Source organism: Apteryx rowi, unplaced genomic scaffold, assembly GCF_003343035.1.
Source record: "Apteryx rowi isolate R43461 unplaced genomic scaffold, aptRow1 scaffold_15, whole genome shotgun sequence".
NCBI classification, from domain to species: Eukaryota; Metazoa; Chordata; class Aves; order Apterygiformes; family Apterygidae; genus Apteryx; species Apteryx rowi.
This window is the reverse complement of record NW_020447752.1, coordinates 4,609,262-4,631,095: the sequence shown is the minus strand read 5'-3', so window position 1 is coordinate 4,631,095 and position 21,834 is coordinate 4,609,262. Positions and strand designations below refer to the sequence as shown.

At 37.2% G+C, this 21,834-nt stretch overlaps 1 protein-coding gene across 13 annotated transcripts in view; it reads right to left on the bottom strand.

The window, feature by feature from the left end:
- Window positions 1–10,132: 10,132 nt before the first annotated feature.
- SFSWAP (splicing factor SWAP) overlaps window positions 10,133–21,834 on the bottom strand; it is a 54,524-nt gene continuing 42,822 nt past the window's right edge. For 5 of the 13 annotated variants that reach the window (XM_026058908.1, XM_026058909.1, XM_026058914.1 and 2 more), the window contains exons 15-19: window positions 17,865–18,020; window positions 16,378–16,503; window positions 13,902–14,072; window positions 12,981–13,053; window positions 10,133–10,549 (exon numbers count right to left, since the gene is read on the bottom strand). In XM_026058908.1, coding sequence (XP_025914693.1) covers window positions 10,484–10,549; window positions 12,981–13,053; window positions 13,902–14,072; window positions 16,378–16,503; window positions 17,865–18,020 — 592 coding nt within the window. In that variant the 3' untranslated portion in view covers window positions 10,133–10,483. The other 8 variants (XM_026058910.1, XM_026058911.1, XR_003252352.1 and 5 more) reach the window with 6 other exon arrangements.

Below are 21,834 nucleotides of genomic sequence, written 5' to 3'. Positions count from 1 at the left end.
TCTCGTAACTTCACGTAGGGAYCCTGTCGGAGAGTTGGGAACAGACCACACTCCCACCATAGGCCAGCCTGGTGCTTTAGCCACACTAATCTGCCTTACTTCTTGAGATGGATGAAGTTCTCAGTTCCCGTTCTTCTTGTCCTGCTTGGCATGTTAATATGCTGTCACAGTGGATAATGCTTCAGCCTCCCGTTGTAGAAATGCGCAATCTAAGACAACGGTAACAGGTGACAGACAGAATTCATGAACAGGTGTTAATTATAAAAGCCTTTGGATAATATTTTTCCCAATGAAATAACAGGTCGAAAGGTCAGTGCAATTAGCAGAAGCGCCCAAGGCCTGACATTGTGCACTTGGCCAGACTTTAATTAGACAAATGGCAACATGTTTGTACAAATCTTGACAATTAAAGCCAGCAGCTAATATCACTCACAATACTTGGCTAAACTGTGTACGGATAAAAATTGTAATGAATAKAAATCAAAACTGAAGCTATAATGCAGCCTCTTAAACACATTTCCTTTTCTTTTTTTCCTTTTCCTTGTCTTTTCAAACAGTATTTGGCAACATTGCACAGTTGTATGCTGTTGGGGTTCAGGTTATATTTTGGTTATGGGAGGATTTTTTTTTTTTTTTTAAACTCAAATATTGAAGTATTTCTAAGTTTTGTAGCAGCCAACACAGAACCAACAAAACACCTCTGAACGTCCCTTTTTCCTGCCTCTGTATTTTGTACACCCTTGTAGCGGCCTAAGGCTTCACAACGCAAACCTTCTAGCCAGGAGCAGTGCTCCTGCAACAACCCACTGACTTCATTCATGCTTAAAGGTCCTCCTTTATCAACGTGATTGCAGCACCTGAGTTGAAGGATACACAGATTTGAAAACCTGTCACCACAGTCAACCACGCTGCTCTACAGCGTGGCCAGGAGTAAGGGGGACGCTGTCACAGCAACCTCAGCTCCTCACACAGGAGTTACCGTCTCACGAGCCCACAGACATCAGCACTGATGCTGAGCACCATTAACYGGGTGCCTAATAACAAAACTCCAACATTTTTTTATGATCAGGGCTAATGAAGATAACAGGGAGATTCYGAATTTTAGAGGTCTTCTTTCTCACCGTATTTGAAGTATTTTACTTTTGACAAAACTCTACTTATAAGCAATATCATTTAAAATGTTAAATAAAAAGGGCAAATTCTTCTGTTTTTTGTGTGGTAGCAGAAAGCTTTTCCCCTCTCCCCGGTGTCACAGAGGAGTGATGCACTTCACTCGTAAGAGAGAAGCAGCACTATGTTTATTGCAGTAAGACAGCGCCTTAACAAAGTTCAACCATAAATAAGAATGATTTAACGAGGCTCGATTGGCAAGGTTCACTCAGTTATTTACTGCATGAAGGACAGGGTCAGATGCGAGCGCAACGGAGACTCTCCCGTTGAGTCATGAGGTTCAGAGAGGACCCCCTTGCTTTCCAAACTCCTCCTGAGAGGAGCCTGCGTGCAGCTGGATCCGATCCTAGTCTCAGACTTGGTCAACAGTTTATGTCTAAGGGATTATGGGCACAATTAATCAGAGATATAACTCAGCAAAGTTTCRCGAAGTTCGCAAAGGTTCAGCATGCTGTTAATCACTTACCAAGGATCTGTCGCAGGTAAGGAATCTCTCAACCTGGAGGAGTAACCTTGAGCCCCTGCCAYGCAGGAGAGCTCAAGGGGTCYGGGCTGCCCCCTGTTTATGGGGGGGAGATGACTGACTCAGTCATATTTGCATGCTAGACGGGCCTTAGTGGGCGCACRCTGAATCAGCCCCTACATACGTGCTGTTTACAGGGAGGTYMRGSYKRRGGGGGAGAGCACATCGGGGGGGAAGGAGCACACCGTCACAGCTGGTCAGAGCGAACATTTTGGCAAAATAACTTGCAGCATTACTACAAGGGAATGAAATGATTATTTTTTTTGTGATAGCACCAGCCCATCTCCCTGTTTTACACCTGATGCAGTTTTCCATTAGTTTCAGCCATACAAATAACAAGAACATTTTACAGCGAGGAATTAGCCCGTTATGATTTCTGTTGATAGGCAGAATGGAAAGGGCACACTGGCACTATGTTAACAAATCAGCCATTTCATTCCTTTTCTCCCTTTTGAGTTTTCATGGATACTTCTAGACACTGCAATGGCTCATCCTCCAGACAGTCCAATTGAAAAAAAAGTTAGGTTTGGTGATTCAGTGTTTCAATACAAACATTGTTTACAGCATTTTTCCTTGTTATTTCATGACATCAACAGTTGGCAGAAAAAAAAATCATTTAATTTCATTTGCTGTTCATAGGGCTGACTTCCTCCCCACTTACAGTCTGCTGGCTTTTTTGAAAGGAACATTTTTACATCACAGTGACAGTGTTTCATTTTCTTCATAAAAACAGGTTTTCAGATATCTGTGGTTAGTGTCATGCATTTGAATCAGGTTCTCACGTATCGTAGGTTTAACTCTTACCTCTCCCTCCCCACTTAAAAGAAAGTCTCCCAAATCTTTCGGTTATCAGCAGCGGTTTCTCAAAATGCTCCTGCAGGTTATTTGTCCCATCAGTCCCCTGGGAGCTCAGCACCACATAAAATATCATTCCTTGCCCACTTTGTCTCCTTATCTATAATGCCTTAAAATAGTAAGAGCTATAGAAAAGGATGAAAGATGTGTTTAATTTTTGCCATGCGTGATACCATTGAAGTCATTAGCCACTACTGGTTCCAATGGGAGATTATGAACAGCAGGAATTTAACACGCTCATTCCACAGGATTAATAGATGTATGGCTAACGGTGCCTTTGTGTGCAATGACAGCTTGAGACTGTCGATTTCTACCATTTCCTGATTCAAAAGCATCAGGCAAGCCAACATTCATTCAAGAAGCACAAATAGAAGATGTAACTGATGACAAACATTTGAGAGATGCATAAAAATTTAAAGCACAGGAAGTTTTTGACAATGCGATGTGTGAGTACAGGGCACATTTTAACTGGACCATGTTTTAAGAAACCGCCAATATCCAGCTAGAAGCTCTCCCAAATTATAGCATATCATCGTATTTTTAGATGCATCTTTTATGAAAAGGAAGGAGGTCAATAAAGGTTACTTTAGTATACTAGCTTTTTCCAGTCTTTCTTTGAGACAAATTCTATTGCCTATCGTGATAAGACAGAGGGCATTCACCTCTGGACTTAATATGGCTCTGTAAAGTTACTCCAAACACACAGGATATCACCTAGAATTTGCAGAGTAGATGGGAAAAAAAGAGTTATTTCCATCTTGATTAAGATAGCCAGTCTTTGAGAATTAGGAAACACAGAATTATTGAATAGTTAAGATTGGAAGAGACCTCTGGAAATCATCAAGTCCAACCCCCCTGCTCAAGCAAGGTCACTTAGAGCAGGTTGTCCAGGACCGTGTCCAGTCAGGTTTTGACCATCTCCAAGGACGGAGGCTCCACCACCTCTCTGGGCAACACTTAGAAGTAGGCAGACAGTAGTCAGCCAGGGAGTTAGACTTTAGCAGAGAGAGTCAGGGAGCTGCGAGGGCAGCTGCTCCCTGCAGGACAGGGAGCCAGGAGCTGAGCGTGGCCACACGGTTGACGGGCCAGGGGCCTCGCCAGTCTGGGCCCAGGCCCGCAGTACCTGAGTGAGCAGGGCAGCCCCAGGAGTGGCAGCAGGGATTAACTGAGAGTCCAGACTGCCAGACAAGTTTGCAGTGATGACACAGGTCTGAGGTCCAGCTGGTAAATCAGTCCATGGGTCATGAGCTGTCATGTTGCATATTCAGGATTAATTGTCAATAGATTATCAATCTTCATTCAAATTAGAGGTACTAAATTAACATCTTACAAGTTGCAAGTTCACTGGAAGGTAAAAGTGGATTTGTTATAAACAGTCAGGACTCACTTTAAGATTATACAAAATCCAACAGGGTATTTCCCCACCTAAATTCACCTTGTGYAATACAGAGCAGGGAAAATTCAGGTGAAATTAAAGACATGCTTTGCATTACATATTATCAGGAGTCCTTTGATAGTACAAACAGAATAACAAAAGCAATTCTAGACCAGCTGGCTACCAGAAAGATGGAGAAATCTAATTAGCAGGCAAGCAGGTATTAGCTTTCAACCAACTGCTCCAATAAAGCCTTTCCCTTTATACTTAATACTCAACCTAACTACACTTTTGGTACTGAGAGGATCTCTCTAGAAGCAACACAAAATACTCAGAAAGCACTCACAGTTAAATCACAATAGAAAATAAATCAAACACGGAGCTTTCAACTTAAGGGATATGTTTAAGGGAATTTCAAACAGATTGTCATAAAGTTATAGCCAAATTAATTTATGGTATCAAATAAGGATGTTAGACCACTGCAAATGCTGTATTTCATGCTTTCAGATCACGAGGCAAAAGAAAAATTAGCAAAGAAGTGGATGACTTAGCACTTTAACCTCAGTCAACAGGTCCTTCACTTCCTTGCTTCATATAATTAGTTTGTGGGTATGGATGGGACAAGAGGAGTATATGATAAACTCAACTTAATTTAGTAGAAATTTAATTAAATAGGACTTTGCAATAAAATTCTTCATAGAAGATAATAGGCATTGCCTTAAATCCATGAAAACATGAATTTGAAATGTTATCATTTGTTGTCCCATTTAAAAAAAATGGGCAGAATGGTGCTCAGTTATTTCTAATGCAGGAAGTTTATCTAGTGAGAAAGTCTATATTCCAAAATAATCGGTGTCAAACAAAATGTTATGAAGAGTTACAAGTGACAATTGATGTGAAATTATGATCAATGCCAAGAGACTGCAGATATATCTCAGTGGCTGTCAGCTTCTTGATAAAACCAAGTAGTTTTGAGCAGAACGATTATGCAATTTGAAGGAAGCTGACCTACAAGTGAAAGTAAGGTCTCTTCACCTATAGGAAAAAAAAAAAGTATATACTGAGCTCCCCAAATAATTCTCTTTTGTTTTATTACCCACCAGCTGTCTGAACAGCTAATTATGAAGCTGTTYAATACATTTAATTCATTCAAATTAGTGTACCTTTAGAAGAAGTGAAAGCCATTATGAATCCAGCTTTTAAACTACAAAGAATATACTCAGATGGGTGGATTCCGAAAAGTTGATGAAGTATAAGTCATTCTTCAGACTTTCTGCATTGAGAAAGATGTTCTGAAGGAAACTGATTAGAGGATAGATGTGTAGAAGCACTTACTACTTACCTAGGATATTTCGCTTTCCTCTGACAAAGAAAAGGGGGGGGAAGCTAAGGCTACAGACTACCTTTGGTATAGCAACACCTTTGTTTGCCCTATAACTCCGTTTCATAAAGTTATCCATTACTGAGAAATTATTTCCATAATGCCTAAAGATAAAAACAAGGCTGCAAATGACTTAGCGGTTCAAAACTCAACAAGGTTCTAAGTAATTTTCTCACATCTCAATTGAAACAATCTCCACGGAGAAGAGAAAGGATACCACTTGAGCAGCTTCCACGGTCTGCCGGTGGAACTACTTTTTTGAGAGACAGCTGCTCTGCATGAATAGAGACAGATGAAACCTTTTTTTGTATAAAGTGACATTTTTTCTTTTTTCTAATCCACAAAACTATAAGCTGGAACTCCCAAGACAGTAAGGAAAGACTGGTTAACATATAAAGGAAAACAAATGCCCTTCCAAAGTGCTTTGGAAAGCTAGCATTAATGTTCTGAGTCCCTCTGGTTTCTTACATGCATGCAGGGGAAATAATTCAAAGCACCCACAGCTAAACAGTTACTCATATTATTGTAACCTGACTGAATTTAAAGCAAAGCAATCTCACATTACATTCAGTTTCCATAAAACAGAAAAAAAACACCCAACCCTAGTACTAGTTACTGCCAACTCAGAGCTACAACACAGCCTTCCTCATGACTACTCAAGCCTACTTTTTTCAAACAAGTCTCTCTTGCACTTTCTAAAGTCCCTCTCGTAGCAACCTCAGGTATTTCCCACCAGAAATACATTTCTGGCAATATAACCAGGTGGTACAGGGCCCCCCTAAGGTCTGTGGCCACATCACAAAGAACTGAGCATGTACAGTTCTCAGGGACAGGAGACTGTGGCAGATGCAGTCCACTTCCCCCTTTCCTGCAGATCTCAGATCTGCTGCCTGGTCCCAGATGCTTAGCAGGGACCTGTATTTGGGTCCAAAGAGAGGTCTCTTTCAGGGGTTGCACTGAAAATCGATACCTGGGAAAGAGAAATTTGAAAATTTTCCACTTCAAAGTTCTTAAAACCCTTGCCTGATATTCAGCTGCACATTCTACTGATATATCAGACACCAGAAATCATACTGCTTATTATAGCTAAAGCTCCGTGCTGTATTTACAGCAGTTACAGCACAGCTAATGTCTGTGAAGACTCAGACAAAACAAGCAGAATCAATTTCTAAATGGGAATACATAGAGAGGAATTATTCTGGCAAAGCAGTCCAAACTCTTATATAATACAGTGAAAATGCCCATTCTGGTGGGAAAGGAAAAAAAAAAAAGAAAAGAAAGAAAACAGTAAAAACACCAGTACTTTTTAAATCCTGAAGAATACAGCCACCCATATGAGAGTGCTAAATGCAAACAAGCCTCAGTAAACAATAAAGAGTGTATAAAAATGCAGTTTAACCTAAATTTTCCTGGAGTTAAACACTCCATCTCACTTCATACCACAAAGGGGATCTCTTTTTCAAGAAGTCACTAAAGCAAGAAYCTTCTTAAAGAGAATAAATCTGTAAAGCAGCAGCAAAACAAGCTGCCCAGCCTATTTTATCAGAGCTGTGATATTACATGACAAACAACTGGCAACCTAGCTGCCAGTTATTTAACCAYGGTGAGACTTTTGACTCCATTTATGAGGAGAAAGATAAAACTGCCATAAATTTAAAACTGTACAACAATCTGCAACAGCTGTCTACAAAATCTACTTTACATCCTTGTTTATCTCTGTCTTTACTAGCATTTTCATCAACATTATAGAGAAAATGCTATTTCCTTTACACGAGTCAAAGGTTTTTTTAGTGCTAATACAAAAAATCTTAGAAGTAACTTTTAAAAGACGTAGGTAAACAGTGGATAATATGGATATATATTATTGACTAGGTGACTCTTTTTCATCACAATTTATGGGGTCAATAAAATTACTCTGCACCATACACTGAACAGTATATCGTTTCAGGGACTGCCAGTTCTGCCAGTTATTACTGGCCAAAAATTGAAAAGAATCACAGTTTAAATATCATTCTGTCACTCCAGGTGAGAAGTGCCAGCAAGTGGCATATTGACTGCAGTTTTGAACCACCATGTTACCCAAGATTTGAATCATATCAGTGGTGGGGGGGTGTTACGCTTCATTTGAACAAAAAGATTTTTGCGCTGGAGTTACTAATCTGTGTAGTTCTATGCAGTTAACATACCAACTAGTCGTGAATAGTTTTTACCACATGCATTTCTCTAATCCGATCTCTCCATCTGCCCTCCACAAAATTTGACACATTAGAAAGTGAGATATTATCATCACAATCTTTGTTTCCAGATCACAGAGATTTTTGGGGTTCATTAAAACTCCATTCTTTATGAAACCAGAAAACTGCCAATGAGGCCATCTTTTGAATACAGAGACTATTACAAAACCTCACAGTTCAAGCAAGCTTGGGGAAGCATTCGCACGAACCTTTTGTGTAGATAAGGAAATCAGTGCATGCCATCTGATCTATTTATATAAATGATCAGAGCRATGTTTCATCAAAACATACACTGGAAGCACTTTTACAGAATGTCATTAAGTGTTAGTTRAAATAGATAACATCCAGATGGAATAATAATATTTTGCTTTATTTTAAAGGGTAGTTCTGTAAAGGCCAAAAATAAAAATAGCCAACCCCAAACCCCTAAATAAAAGGCAAGACATGAAGACATTTTTGAAACTTGCTAAGACTTAAATCTTGAACCAGCACCATTTAAAATGGATTTACTTTAAACTTATGAAGTGAGATCTAATTAGACATGTTCCCTATGATCCTGAGCATTAGGGGATCAGTTCATTTCTAACTATATGTCCAAATATTGCTTGTGACACCTTGCTCTAGAGAGATATTATTTATCCCAGGCAACGAGGCAGTTCTAGAAATTTTCCTGCCTCACTGAAAATACTGAACAAATCAGAGTTTCCTTAGACTCATAGAACCTGACTTACTACAAAACTAACCATTCTGCCTTCCTTGATGGAAATCCTAATCATACTAACAAACGTCTGAGGTCAAAGTACTTGCCTTGTTTCTTAATCCTATTTTCCTCAACATCCATTAGCACCATCAAAAAGAAATGACCAGGGACTGACTGGTCTCTCAGTCTGAAATGGTAAAGCTGTTCAATCAGACACTGCTATATGTGTGAAGACCCTCAAAACAGATACTAAATAAACTTCCAATCTGCCTAAAATGGGTATGCTGTTCTCAAGAAACAGGTATTTTATTGTAATAACCACGGTATGCACTGCCTATCTGGTATTTGTCTGCTTCCCCACCCTSCTGGACAAAATTAAGGAGAAAAGCATCCAAACTTCAACACCATAAGACTGTGATTCAGCTGTGACCATTGTGTTTAATTTTCATGAAATTTGAAATGAGCTCAGCATACCAATTTTAGAGAACATATCTCCATTTCAGATAAATGCCTTGAATGAGATGCATCAAAACTAATGTAACTTTTTTCATAGAAGATCTTATGATGATGAAATCTATTTAGTATAATTATAAAGCATTTCTAATATATGTCCTTATACTCAGAAATCAAACTAAGTCTATACCTGTAGAAGAATACAGTATAAAATCCATTCACTCACAATTTCTCTTTCAATAATGAAGGCTGGAAAACACCCTTACATCATAGAACTGTAAAGATCCCTTACCAGCTTAAGTAAATTTTAGGAATAACTATGCTCCCACTATCTTTGTATCAGGACTCGTTAAGGTGTCTCAAGTTGTATATTCCTGAACAAAGTGGTATCCAAAGATGATCATTCAGTGATTTGATTCAGATCTTGGTCTACATATATGCCTTCTGATATGCAATGGTACTTATTGAGATTTTTCTTTAAAACAAAGTTTACAAATTCAACTTGACCATTTTAAAACATCAGCCCTCACTTAAAAAAAAACAAAAAAAAAACAAAAAAAAGAAAAAAATCATAAAAATGCAGTGTCCCAAGAGCATCATTAACCTATCATCTAAACATACTTATTGTGCAGAACAGCCTTCTTTTGCCTACTGTAATATCCATTAGTCTAAACATCACTCAAGATTTTCTTCCTTCCTGCAGTCTTAACCCCTTTAAACAAGATTCACAACAACCACTTTTAGAAGATTTACGTAACAGTAAGTAAAGATCACATAAATTCAGCTCTAGTTGCAAGAAGATTGGAGGATTCTTTAATTTTATCTTATTTTCAGTGATTGCTTTTTTATATACTCACTTTCAAGCTATCTTTCAGAACATTTTCATTAAAAAATTTCAAGTCTCACTGTACTACACAGAATGCTTAATAAATAAACCTGTAATAATACTGAGTTCACAAGCCTTCTGAAAAGCATTAACTGGTATCTGTCAGTAATTCATAAAAGCTAGTTAATAGCTTCCTCAAAAGTATGAAAGATACTTATATAGAAGAATGCTGTTTTTCTTTAAAGTATGCCTGCTGAACGACCACAGAAATACACTTGCTTCTCTAGCTAGCTAGAGAGAACAAGCACATAAAAAAAGCTACTGACTACTGGTTACCGAATCCAAAGGGTCAACACCTCAAATGGACGCTCGCAGACCATGCTAAATGATGGACAGAAAATTCCGGCCCTGTGCAAAGAACCGTTCACCACTCACATGCCCAGCAAACACGCATTCTTACATCACTGTGTGCACGAAGGAAGATGAAAAGTGTTTCTCCACTCAAGCTGCTCCCACAGGCAGGCTAGAGAGTTGCTACTTTAAAAGGACAAAGTATTAAAGAAAATGAATTTGTAACAGAAGTTAATCCAACAATTAAAGACTCCACAAGAACTCTGTAGCTAATGAAAGGCGTTTCCTTCTTTATTATTGTGTAATACCTTATCACAGAAACAGGATATTTACAAATATACACATATAGACTGCTGATCATAAAATGTTACTGAAGAATTAGTCAAAAAAATCAATTTACAAAAACCAAAAACTTTCCAAAGAGATTCTGGCTGAAAAAATTCAATGAAATTCCAAGGAGACAGTTCTGTACAGAAAGATAGGTTTTAGCTCCTTAAGTTCTGATAATATTAGACAAGGGAGTTGTGAACCAAGTGAGCTAAGCTCAGCTGTACATTTGAGATGAGGCAGTTTTTTATATAATTTTTCCCCCCACATAATTTCGATGGTCAGTTCTCAGGAGGCACTAGTTTGTATGTTTTTGGAAGCTGCAAGCATTGCTCTCACTTTGGCCATAAGATCCTGTAGAAAATAAGAGGAAAAAGATTAGACTTCTTGGGCTTTAAACAGCTGAAGCATGTGATAACTAAAACCTGCATGAAATGGCTACCTTATGCTCCAGTCACATAGGATACTCAGTGTCATGAGTCTCAAATTTTAACAGCCCCTAATCTAAAAGGCTRAAGGAATTTGGAGGAAGTTCCTATAACTGAATCTAAAATCTGCCTTCACTACACTGCTACAAAGTGTTTTACTGAAGTATTTAGAACAATTTCTACGTGTTTTTCTACATGACAAAAAGCATAAGTCAGCTTAACTGGAACTGAAAAACTATGGCTGTCTTCATGACACCCCAAACTGTTAAGCACTGAGAGGGCAAGAGGGGGGGAGGGAAAAAAAAAATGGTAAGAAGAAAACAGTAACAATTCTATACAGGACAGCTTTTACAAACCCTGTGGTCAAACTTTAAATTTCAAAGGCGATTTTAAAGCTGAAACAAAAATTAACAGTGCAGTGGAATTTCCACATATGCCAGAGAGACTGAAACACAAGACTGCTGTGAAACAAAATAGCAACTCTCAAACATGTCTGAGCATCCAGGGGGAACAGCATTACAAAAGCAAATGAAATTTCACCTAAATAGCATCCGATAATTGGGCTGCAAAAAAGTGGTCACAAAATAAAACATGTATATCAGTAATGAATTACAAATTACTTAAAAACATTTCTTCACAAATGCAATGTAGATGAATTAAAATACCTGGTTCTTATTAAGCATTTTTCATCTGAAGCTCTCAAAACACTTCATAGGGGAATTCAGCATCATTATTCCCATGTTATAGATGAGAGGATTTGAATGAGAAAACATACTAAAGTTGGCCAAAGTCAACTAGCACACTGGCAGCAAAACAATCTTGCTGATAATTAGGTAAATTGGATTTCTTTGCTGCCTCAGAGATAACAAGATGCTAAACTAATCTGTACTGGGACATATCTTGCAGGTTCACAGAAGTCCAAAAGCTCTTAGTTACTATTTGTGAAAAGTAAAACAAGAACCGTGTTTTAATGAGTTCTGGAAGCTGTTTGTCAGGGGCATTTTAAACTGTATTGCAGTTTGGTGGCCAGGACTAGTAATCTTTCCTTCTCTTACATCTGCATTTTGAGCAAGCAGACCAATATTAGCTTGCAGATGCTATGCCATAAAGAACATTCAATACAAGAAATACATGTACCAGTAACCTTTGTCTGAAAGGTATATATTTTTAAATGATGGGACGTTTACTCTACCTCAAAGACCCKGACATAGTTCATATCTCATTTCTTGTACTGGCGGTTTCCGTGTGTTTATTTGGTAGCTGAAGAAGTGCTATGGCTTTTGAGCTCTGTTTTCTTTCTCCAGTACCTATAGTTTTTATTGTCCATTTTACTACATATTCCTGTTCTTGGTTTCTCTTCCAAAATGAATCAAAGATAGTGTGTAAGGTACTAGTCTAATAGTATTAACTCCCAACTACCACTATTTCCCTAGGGGAATTACATCTTGGAACAATATTAATTTATTGAAAGAACAATCAGTTTCTATCCAATGAAAAAATAATATGAAGAGCAATTTTGATTTTGTTTTGTAAATTTTCCAAAGCATAATTCAGAAAGAGTGTTCCTCCTCTAAACTTGACATATAAAATTAAAAGAAAGTTAGACACATGTATAAACTGCGAGGACGAGTGAAATTAAAAACTGTAAACAGTGATACTATGTAATCGTTTTTTAAAAATAAATGAAATAATTTTGACAAAGGTTGAGTATCTTAACATTAAAACTGTTAGGGAACCTGAATACATGTAGTTCATTGCACACCATACTAAGGCATATACTCGATACTGTTATTCACAGATAGTCATGCAGTAGTGATTCACAGCAAACATAACATATCAACAAAATCATAACAACAAAAGTTCACATATGTAAACAGCAACAAGGGTAAAATCACTGACTTGAAGATACTGCTCAAGGCAAAGCATACTTGCTTTAGTTTACAAGACAACGTATTTTTCCTCTGTTGCCAGCCCTGCAAACTTAACCTCCGCCAAGGTGATTCTCCTTCGTTCTTTCTTCCATGAATGAAGTTAGAAATACTACCTGGTAAGATGGGCTCTCAATAATACCTGCTGTTGGTAACTGATGATGTTGGTTCCAGCATAAGGTGGACTTTCATATCTTAACAGTACATTAAAAATGAGCTTGACCTTTAGAGGTTTGATAACACTTGAAAAGACAGCAGCTAGAGAAGCAACAAATTTGTTTTTTTTGATAAGCAAACAGATTACGAATGACAATGAGCATGTCTCTACATCGTATGCAAAGCTCAGAATTGTACAAGATATTAAATGGAGAATATGACATGATGGAAATACTTAATCAGGCAAGATGTTCCAAATTTGCTTGTTTGTACCTGAGTGATTTTACTCTGCACTGAAGACACAATYGCTGAAGAGATCTGGCCATCTTTTTCCTGAGAAACTCCCCTAAAAAAGATAAAATCAGAATTAGAAATGTATAGTATACGCTTTCAAGATTCATTTCACTGACCATCATAATTTTGGGCTTTATTGTACAAGTCTCATACATTAGTCAACAGTTTCCTCATTCAACTGGAAGCCACGATAAGTCACAGTCAGAAGAGTCACTCATGCAACTGATATTAGAGAGAAATCTGAATAGCAGGCTAGGGATTTTCAACAGGAGTTTTGTATTTAGCGGAAACTTAATTATGAATCCCTCAAACACATTACAATTTAAAGCAATCCCCTAAAATTCCACTTCAAAGAGTTATCACATTTAGTGACAGTTACCAATTTCTAACCTAGAATTAGGTAGTAGAATTTTCAGTGCAAGCTTTACTTTAAGAGTATGTCAAGATGTTTACTTGAATGAGGTCCACAATCTCCCATTTTCCATACTAAATAATCACGTTTCACCTCAAAGGTAACAGAAACTTCTCTGACAAAATTTTTACTATTTTAAACAGGAARAAAAAAAAGTAAGTATAGCATAGGTGATGTTAGAAGTCTTCCAGTATTTGAAATCTGATCCTAAAATTTCATTGTGTTGCATAAAAACTCCAGCAGATAACAGTTGCAACATCTTCATTAGACTCTGATGCACACAGTACTGTCTGTCCTCCCAGTGTCTTCTACTTTCAAAAACCCCCCAAAAAACAAAAAACAAACACACACAYATATATAGATATCTGTATCTACCTACCTATATATTTATAAATAGATAATCTCCTCACTATACAAATTAGGTCAAAAGATACACTCATGGTCAAGAGATGTCAGCACTGTCATATTACAGTAAGAAAATGTATTACCTGGAGCGTTCCTGGCTGGATTCCCTACTCTCCACAGGAGAGACACTAGTTGAATGTACAGAATTTTTGTGTGTGGATGGTTTGCCTGGTGATGCAGATGGTGAAGGAGACCTAGCTTTGGATTTGGTACGTGATCTAGACCGCCTCTTCTTCTTTTTTTCATGGGGACTTCTGCAAGAAGGAAATAATTTATTGAAGATTTAAAGCAGTATTAAACTAGCTGGGTGGAAGCTACTTCTGATACTTCTATATGTAGCCCTCTTCCACATGATACTTCTCATGCACTGAGCAAGCATTAAAATCTTACCACAAACTGTATTTCTATGGTCACACAAAATACTCCCTCAGCAGCCCTTCTTAAATCACATTAGGTTCAGCAACTACTAGTACCTGAGCCTCTCACCTGGAATATTGCTTTATAGATACTCAGAAATTACTGTCCAGTATTTGATAGTTCAAAGGAAGACAGAGAAAAGTCACTGGAGACTTGCAGAATAACTTTGCAAGAGGAAAGTTCCTTCCTGAACAATACCAGAGAGTTGGTGTATTATGAGAAACTTAAGAGTTTATATACCTTTTATAATATTCATAGCCCACAAATGAACAAACTATGGAACATATATGCAATATCAAGCTCTAAGAGAATTCAACTAGTAATATACTAATGATAGAACTATTAACATCTTTTTATCTAGCTATGAATTTATGCCCTTATGTTTTATATACCAGTATTGACATTACTGTAATTAAAATTACTTAATTAACTTTGAGGCCAAATACCTCATTGTGGGCACATCTCTCTAGCAAGCTGTCTAGTGCATAACAAACACTGAGTTGACTGCTGCCACACAAAATTCAAACCTGCTCTCAGCTATCAGGCAAAACATACACTACTCGCTCACAGAAAATCTAAGTAAACTAGTTTATAACAGAGCTAGAACCCAAAGCTTGCTTCCATTACAGCATTGCGGAAAATGTACTCCACAACTGAAGACTGTGAAAAACGGTCCATCACAGCATCTAGATAGTTACTTGAAAAATTAATAAGTCAGTCCTAAGAGTACTAAAACAGTAGGCTTTCTGCAATCACAGCTGCAATACATCCTCATCTATGTTTAACTCCAGTACTATTTTTCAGTCTACATTTTTGGCATTTACTGCCATATTTTACTGTGCATTGTTCTGTTTTCTGTTTGAGACTTAACAAAAGTTCCCAATTTCTATCTATATAAACAACATYGTCTGAGGAAGAATCTGGTTTGTTTCACAATAAATCATAAAAAGTCATTTATAGCTTAAATTGCTGAATGGTCAAGCAGCAGACACACCAACACTCTGCACTGGAAAAATAACACAGAGCTATGAAAAATTCTTGCCTTTTTAAGAGGAAAAACATTTTAAGATTCTGAATATTGAATCGTTTCTGCTTAACCAAATTTGCAAGGTGAACTCTACAGAAGCTTCTATTATCTCAAGTTGTTGAACACAAAAAACCCTCAAAGTTTAAGTATACTGATGAAGCTCTCAATTATATACACCACATATCAATCAATTAGAGGCTGACAGAGACTTCAAGTTATCTTAAGAAAAAAAAAAAAGCAAACAACAAAGGAGTATTTTAAAAATCATATAGGTGAAAATGAGCTCTTTGCTTCTTACTCCACACGAGATATGGAGAAGAAYGTTAAAGAATCTTCAAAGATGAGAAGAAAATTTCTGTATGCTTAGTTTAATAAACTCAATGTGTTCAGTTATGTGTACATTGTATGTGCACATGTATGTGTATGAACAATTTTCACTTCCTTTCACATTGCAATTAGAGGTGCAAAAGATAAGACTTTTGGGCACACACTTTGCAGATGCTTTACTTCTGCAATCAGTGAGCTGAAATAACGCTTGTTACGCCATTTTGATGATAATAGGCTCAGAAAGATGATATGCAAAGTGTGTGCTCAGAAAAGGCACCTCTTGTTTCATACTGCCCATTCCRGTCATACAGTAAAAAATTGCTGAATGTAAATCATACTGATTGCTAAACTGGAGTTTCCCCTTATTTGTGAAGATACGATGTATTCTCAAACAACTTCAAAATACCAGTATGAACAACAAAGTACCAATATATTGCCTCTGTGCAGCAGCCGTACAGCCAGCACAATCAAAGCCAGACAAAACGACCCAACAAGGAGGAATCTCTCAAGTCCAAACAAAATCTGAACTCTCACAGCTAGGAAACAGCAGTATATGTAAGGTACACTGATCTGGTTGTACATTTAGTGTTCAAGCATACTCAAAATGGGGGGAGAAGAATTAGCGCTTCTATGKTTTTTTCCACAGATGTTTCAAAATACCATTTATGATTTATAAAACTTCAGATCAAAAACCTAAGATTTACCTAGGCAGYATACAAAATATCAGACCTGTTTCAAGCCCCTCGCCAGGCTGGCACAAAACATTCTCCAGGACTGGGTACACTTACCTGGAACGTGTGCGTTTCCTACTATTTCCAGGACTATTACTAATGCGATAAGCCGTTGGAACACTCCTTTCCTCTCTCCGCCTTTCTGGTGTGTGAGCCCTCCTCCGAGGTGACCTTGATCGTGACCTAAGCAGGAAAAAACATCAAAAAGTTTGTTTTTTGTTACTTATGCTATTTATCTCATTACTTTTATTTCAGTGGAATTCTGCTGTCACCAAACCCAAATATAACGCCAGCCAAATGCCTATTTTATATCAGCATGGGGGTTTAGTCTCCAAGACTTGTCAGTTACATAAGAATTTCCAACCCATCTGGTACATTTAGGACAGAGTTATCCATTGCTTTTCACTCCCAACAGGGGAGGAAGCAGTTCTCTATGGCAGCGTGTGCTAATGTCAACTTCTACATCAGTAGGCAACAAGGTTTTTACTTTAGTGCAGACAGTCACCTTTTGTGGCAACAGCGTTTGCTGTTACTGTGCTGGCATGCACAAGTCCAATTTGGTTTGGAGCCTAGAATTATCAGGCCTGACCTTGTCCCAAATTAGCAGTACGTTTTCAGAATTGCTGCATCACAGAGATAAAGAGAAATTTTTGTTTTCAGTGCATCTCTAACGCTGACAAGTCCAGGAAATTTTGTCCCTGATGTTGCAGAATAATCCTAACACGGCCAAGATTTTCACCTGTGCAAGTGACTACCAACCCATGACCAGCATTGTTTGGCACTAGCACTTCAACTTGAAATACTTTTCCTATGGACAGAGAGAGACAGAAAGAGAGAAAGAGAGAGAGAGAAAGCATGCCCAGTTAAGATCAGACATCAATTTAAACAGCTTACGCTTTTTCCTCCGTGATTTGGAATTAAGTGGATGTACAAGTAAAACCTGATATTTTTTTAGTAACAAAATCAATGTAATGGGAAAAATCCTGAAGGACGGAGGGGAGGGGGGGAAGACGGAGAAGGGAGCAAGACAGGGACCCTGCTTGAAAAAACGAAAGAGAAAACAACYCCCCAGTCCCCCCCAAATTCTTGGTAGTGATAGTTAGTTTTGGTCCCACTGAGCTACATAGTTCTAATCATTTTACTCAGAAATKTATTTATTTCAAAGCCTTTCCGATTTATGTATTACAGACTTCACTCCATGTCTATTAAGCATTCATCTTCTCGAAAATACCTAATTTGTGTTGACTAAAAGAGAAGCATTTGTGAACCACTGCAGACTCACACCATATATATAAATATGTATTTACACACGTGTACACACACACACACGCCATTTCTCTTACACCTACAGTAAAACAGGCCTACTGAAAATAATAATGATTAAAAAAAMCCCACAATGGCAGTTAAGTATTGTAAGTTAACTCCTTTTTCACTTAGAAATCTGATCTTTACCAGGCCTTTCAGAAGGATTAAAAAAGGAAAAAAAAAAACCAACCAAAAAAAAMMCCAAAAACAGATCATAAAGTTGGGGGTCAGTCAGACACCTTGACGTTTTACCAGGATTTCCCTCAAAAGAGCTCCAGCAGTCAAATCTTTTCGTTGTCGAAGCTGACTGATAATTTTCCCGCTCTGTTGCTGCTGCCATTGATGAGCTGCTCAGACTCGGTTCCATGCTCAGTGTCCCTGTGGATGCTGTGAGTCTGTGATACGGAGGCACACACTTCACATTCAGAATAAAATGTGCTAGTTTTGGTATTAACTAGAATCCTGAAAAGGCTCAGTCCCTTAACCAAAAGCGGAACCTTAGTGAAAGAAGCTTATATGGACCAGCCTATAAAAAGTCCAAACAATCAGAAAGAAAAACGCATTAGCTTCATTTTTATGAACTGGATATGACTTCCTTGGTTCTACAACATTCTCCCAATTACTAATGTTAAGAAATTTGGCCATTAACTTCAAACAATTAAAAATAGCTTAACAGTTTTACTGTGACACATCAATTATTACTTAAATTAGACTAATTGGTATTTCATAAGACACACTATTCATTTAAATAAAGTTAATATCACTTGTGTTTAGTAGCATCCCAAAAGCTTGAAGTGTTACGCAGCTTGGCATGTCTCATTACAATGTAGGAATAGAAACTACATGGATAGACACTGCCTCAGCAGTAAGAAAACAGATTTGAAAGGAGAAAAAAAAAGATACCTGTTTTTACAAAGAACAACTACTTTCAAGTTTCTCTTAAATTTGTGAAACTGAGGCAGAAAGACACACATACGCTTAAGTATTCTATCCAAACTCACTCAAAAGTAACCCACTAATAAAGCATCCCACTACTGATTACTGTTTGTGACTCATTAACTAGATAAACAATGTACATGGCTTAGCACTGTTCCATTACTAGGCAGTATAAAGAAAAAGGATCAAACTGAACTTTAGACTTTCCAACTSTATTCTATTTTAAAATTGAACATCCAAAGTTCATCTGACCAAATCACTAAATCATACAATACATAATGAGCTCCTTTGCATCCCTTCCTCTCTTCTCACACACAAACACACTTACACACATACAATACACCATAAACTCAGATCATATGCTTTCTATTTGATAGAAAATGAAGACTGACATTAATATGGTCATTATTGACACTTACTGTCCACCAATTGCAAAACCTCAAACTCTTCAGCTAGAGCACCAGTGACTGACAGTCTACACTACTGTAAAAACCACCCTTATCAGATACAATTCACAACAAATCTGTTATGGTGCTTTAAAGTTAATCAGAAAAAAAGGCACCAAAGAAGCACTCACTACAAGTGACTGAAAAGGTACCAAAGGCTGTTTGTTTTCCAAGACAGATTTAATAAATTTGCCTCATCCTTGGCATTAATTACTAATTCATAATAGCTAGTTATCTCTTTGGGACTAACACCTCCACAGAAAGCCATGCCGTAACACCTTATGGTGCTGCTGGACATGGTTTACTGCTTTCCATGATTTTTGTTTAAGTTTAGATCTGTCATACCGGTCCAGAATTAAAACCACAGTATATCAAGAATGGGACTAATTTTTGTACAAAAAGTAACATGCATTTACATAAAGGAACTGCTCTTAGCACACTATATGCCACAATAAAACTAATACACCTGGGTTCCTTACACAGCTACAATTATTTTAACTTGTTTCTTTAAAATAGGTTTGGATGCACTATCTAGAAAAATGAATATCCAAAACATTCTTTGAATCAATTTGTTGTTATCAGAACAGAATTTTTAACTTCAATACTGCTGAAGATACNAAAAAAAAAAAAAAAAGCACAAATACAAAAAGACTATTTTAAATTAAGCAGAGCCGCTAGACCTTTAACAATTTAAAAGCAAATGATAAGCCAGTGATATAAGTGATATACACAGAGGTATACTGCAACGTTCATCTGTAGGATTTCTAAACACAAAACCTATTTTGAAAATAAACAAATAAATACAAAAACCAAAGAGTAAAAGCTTGTAAAGAACACCAAATTCCACTTGTACAAAGACAGCACAGAAACTTACAGTAAAGTTCTATGTTGAACTTCACTTCTCACATCTCGTCCCTATAAACTTGTCACAATAAGTTATATAGTAACTATGTTTTTTAATCTAATATTACTTTTTCAAACAACTTTTACAATTAACTACTAACTACCAAGAGTGTTTTTACATAGAAGCTCAACACATGTCTATATGGAGACCCCACAACATCTAAGGCTTTAAGAATATTTCTTAAATACAGGGCATGTGATGATTGGTCATTATCACACTTTAGAGTTTATTATTCATCGACATCCAACTGCAGATATTCTAATGAGAAATTATGAAACAAGTATAGCTTCTCTTTTGGTTGTCACAGTTAAGAATAATAGTTGAAACAGTTCCAAATCCAAAATAAATATTTTCATTGTGCAGATACATCAAACCTAACAGAAAAGTTACGAAAATTTGTTTATTAAGAAAAAGATCTTGTCTGTTATTCTAAGTGACTTCATTAACAGGTTCTGTAGCAGCAATTACTACAGAAAGGGAAAATTCTAGCTTTTATTTTTCAGTCCACTCCAGAGGCTAAGTAAAACATCAATAATTGTTCTATATTGAGATTTGGAGGTTAGAATACGCATTTTGTACAAAATAGAATAAGGTGACAAGAGCTACACCATACAACATTAGATTGAGACATTCAAATAAAACAAAGTTACTCAAAATAGGGACATTACAGTTTAATTTAGCACCAATATCCACACAATAAAGATTACCCTATAAGCCCCAATTCAGTAACATCAGGTGAACATCACATTAACTTCTGCAAATAGTTCAGAACTTTATCCCAGGGGGGAATGACTCTTTACACTATTCATTCAGCAGTAAGCTATAACATCTAGTGGTTTAGGRATCTTGGAAAGAATACTATTCTGGGTCAAGCTTTGGGAAAACGAAAGAGCAAAGAGATTTGAAAGGTGCCATATTTGAAGGAGACAAAATGATAATTAAAGGAAATAAATTGCTCTGAATTAACACCAAATATATAAATAAAAAGGGGGAAAAAAACAACCATCTTCATAGTTAGGAACTAACACTTGCCTTTTTGTTTTGAAACCGTAAGACAAGGCATGTGTTTTAACTTAAACATTAGAGAGAGAATAGATCTATCTGGCTGGGTTATGAATCAGCCTCCCATTCTTGCTTCTTTAAAAAGTTTTCTGGTTTCAGGAGCAAAAGCCTTAATTTTGGAAGCACAATGAACATGTCAAAGCCTAACAGACACTTCCAGTAAAGCCTGGCTAACTATCATCACAATTTCTTATATAATGTGAACCATATGGATAATTTTTCAAGGGTGCTAATTAGAAAAACAGGGCTAGAAAAGATTACTCAGTATTTCCCAGCTATAATTCTTGATACAGAAATTTCCCATGATGGAGTTTTCACAAGCTGTATTAACTACCTTTACCACTGAGACAATATGAAAAGCTTTCTAGTCTCCCTTTTATCAATTTAAATTCATTATTCATTGCCCAGACCTCAGGGACTGAAAGAAGAATGGCCTATTCCCCTCTTTCGTGGCATATATGAAGACTCATTTCATCTTCCTTCAGTCTTCCCAAACAGTCACAATTCCAATTCTTTCATCTTTTTCGCAGCTTCAGTAATTCTTACAGATCTCCTCTAAACTTCCTCTAACTGGTACACATCCTTCTTAAGTGTCATTCACAAGGCTGGACACAATACTCTAGCTAAAGCCTAACTACTGCCATACAGAGCAACAACAAATTTACTTCCCATCTTACAGATATTGTTCCTGTTTATACATCTCAGTACAACCGCCTTCTTTGCAACTGTGGAACYTGTCTTCCGACTGGTGATACTTGATCCATCCTGCATAAGACCTGCTTGTCTTTACTGACTAGATCTTTTTTCAGGTTACAAAAATTATTTCAAATTCTGTCTCCCCATCAACTTGCTCTTTACTGG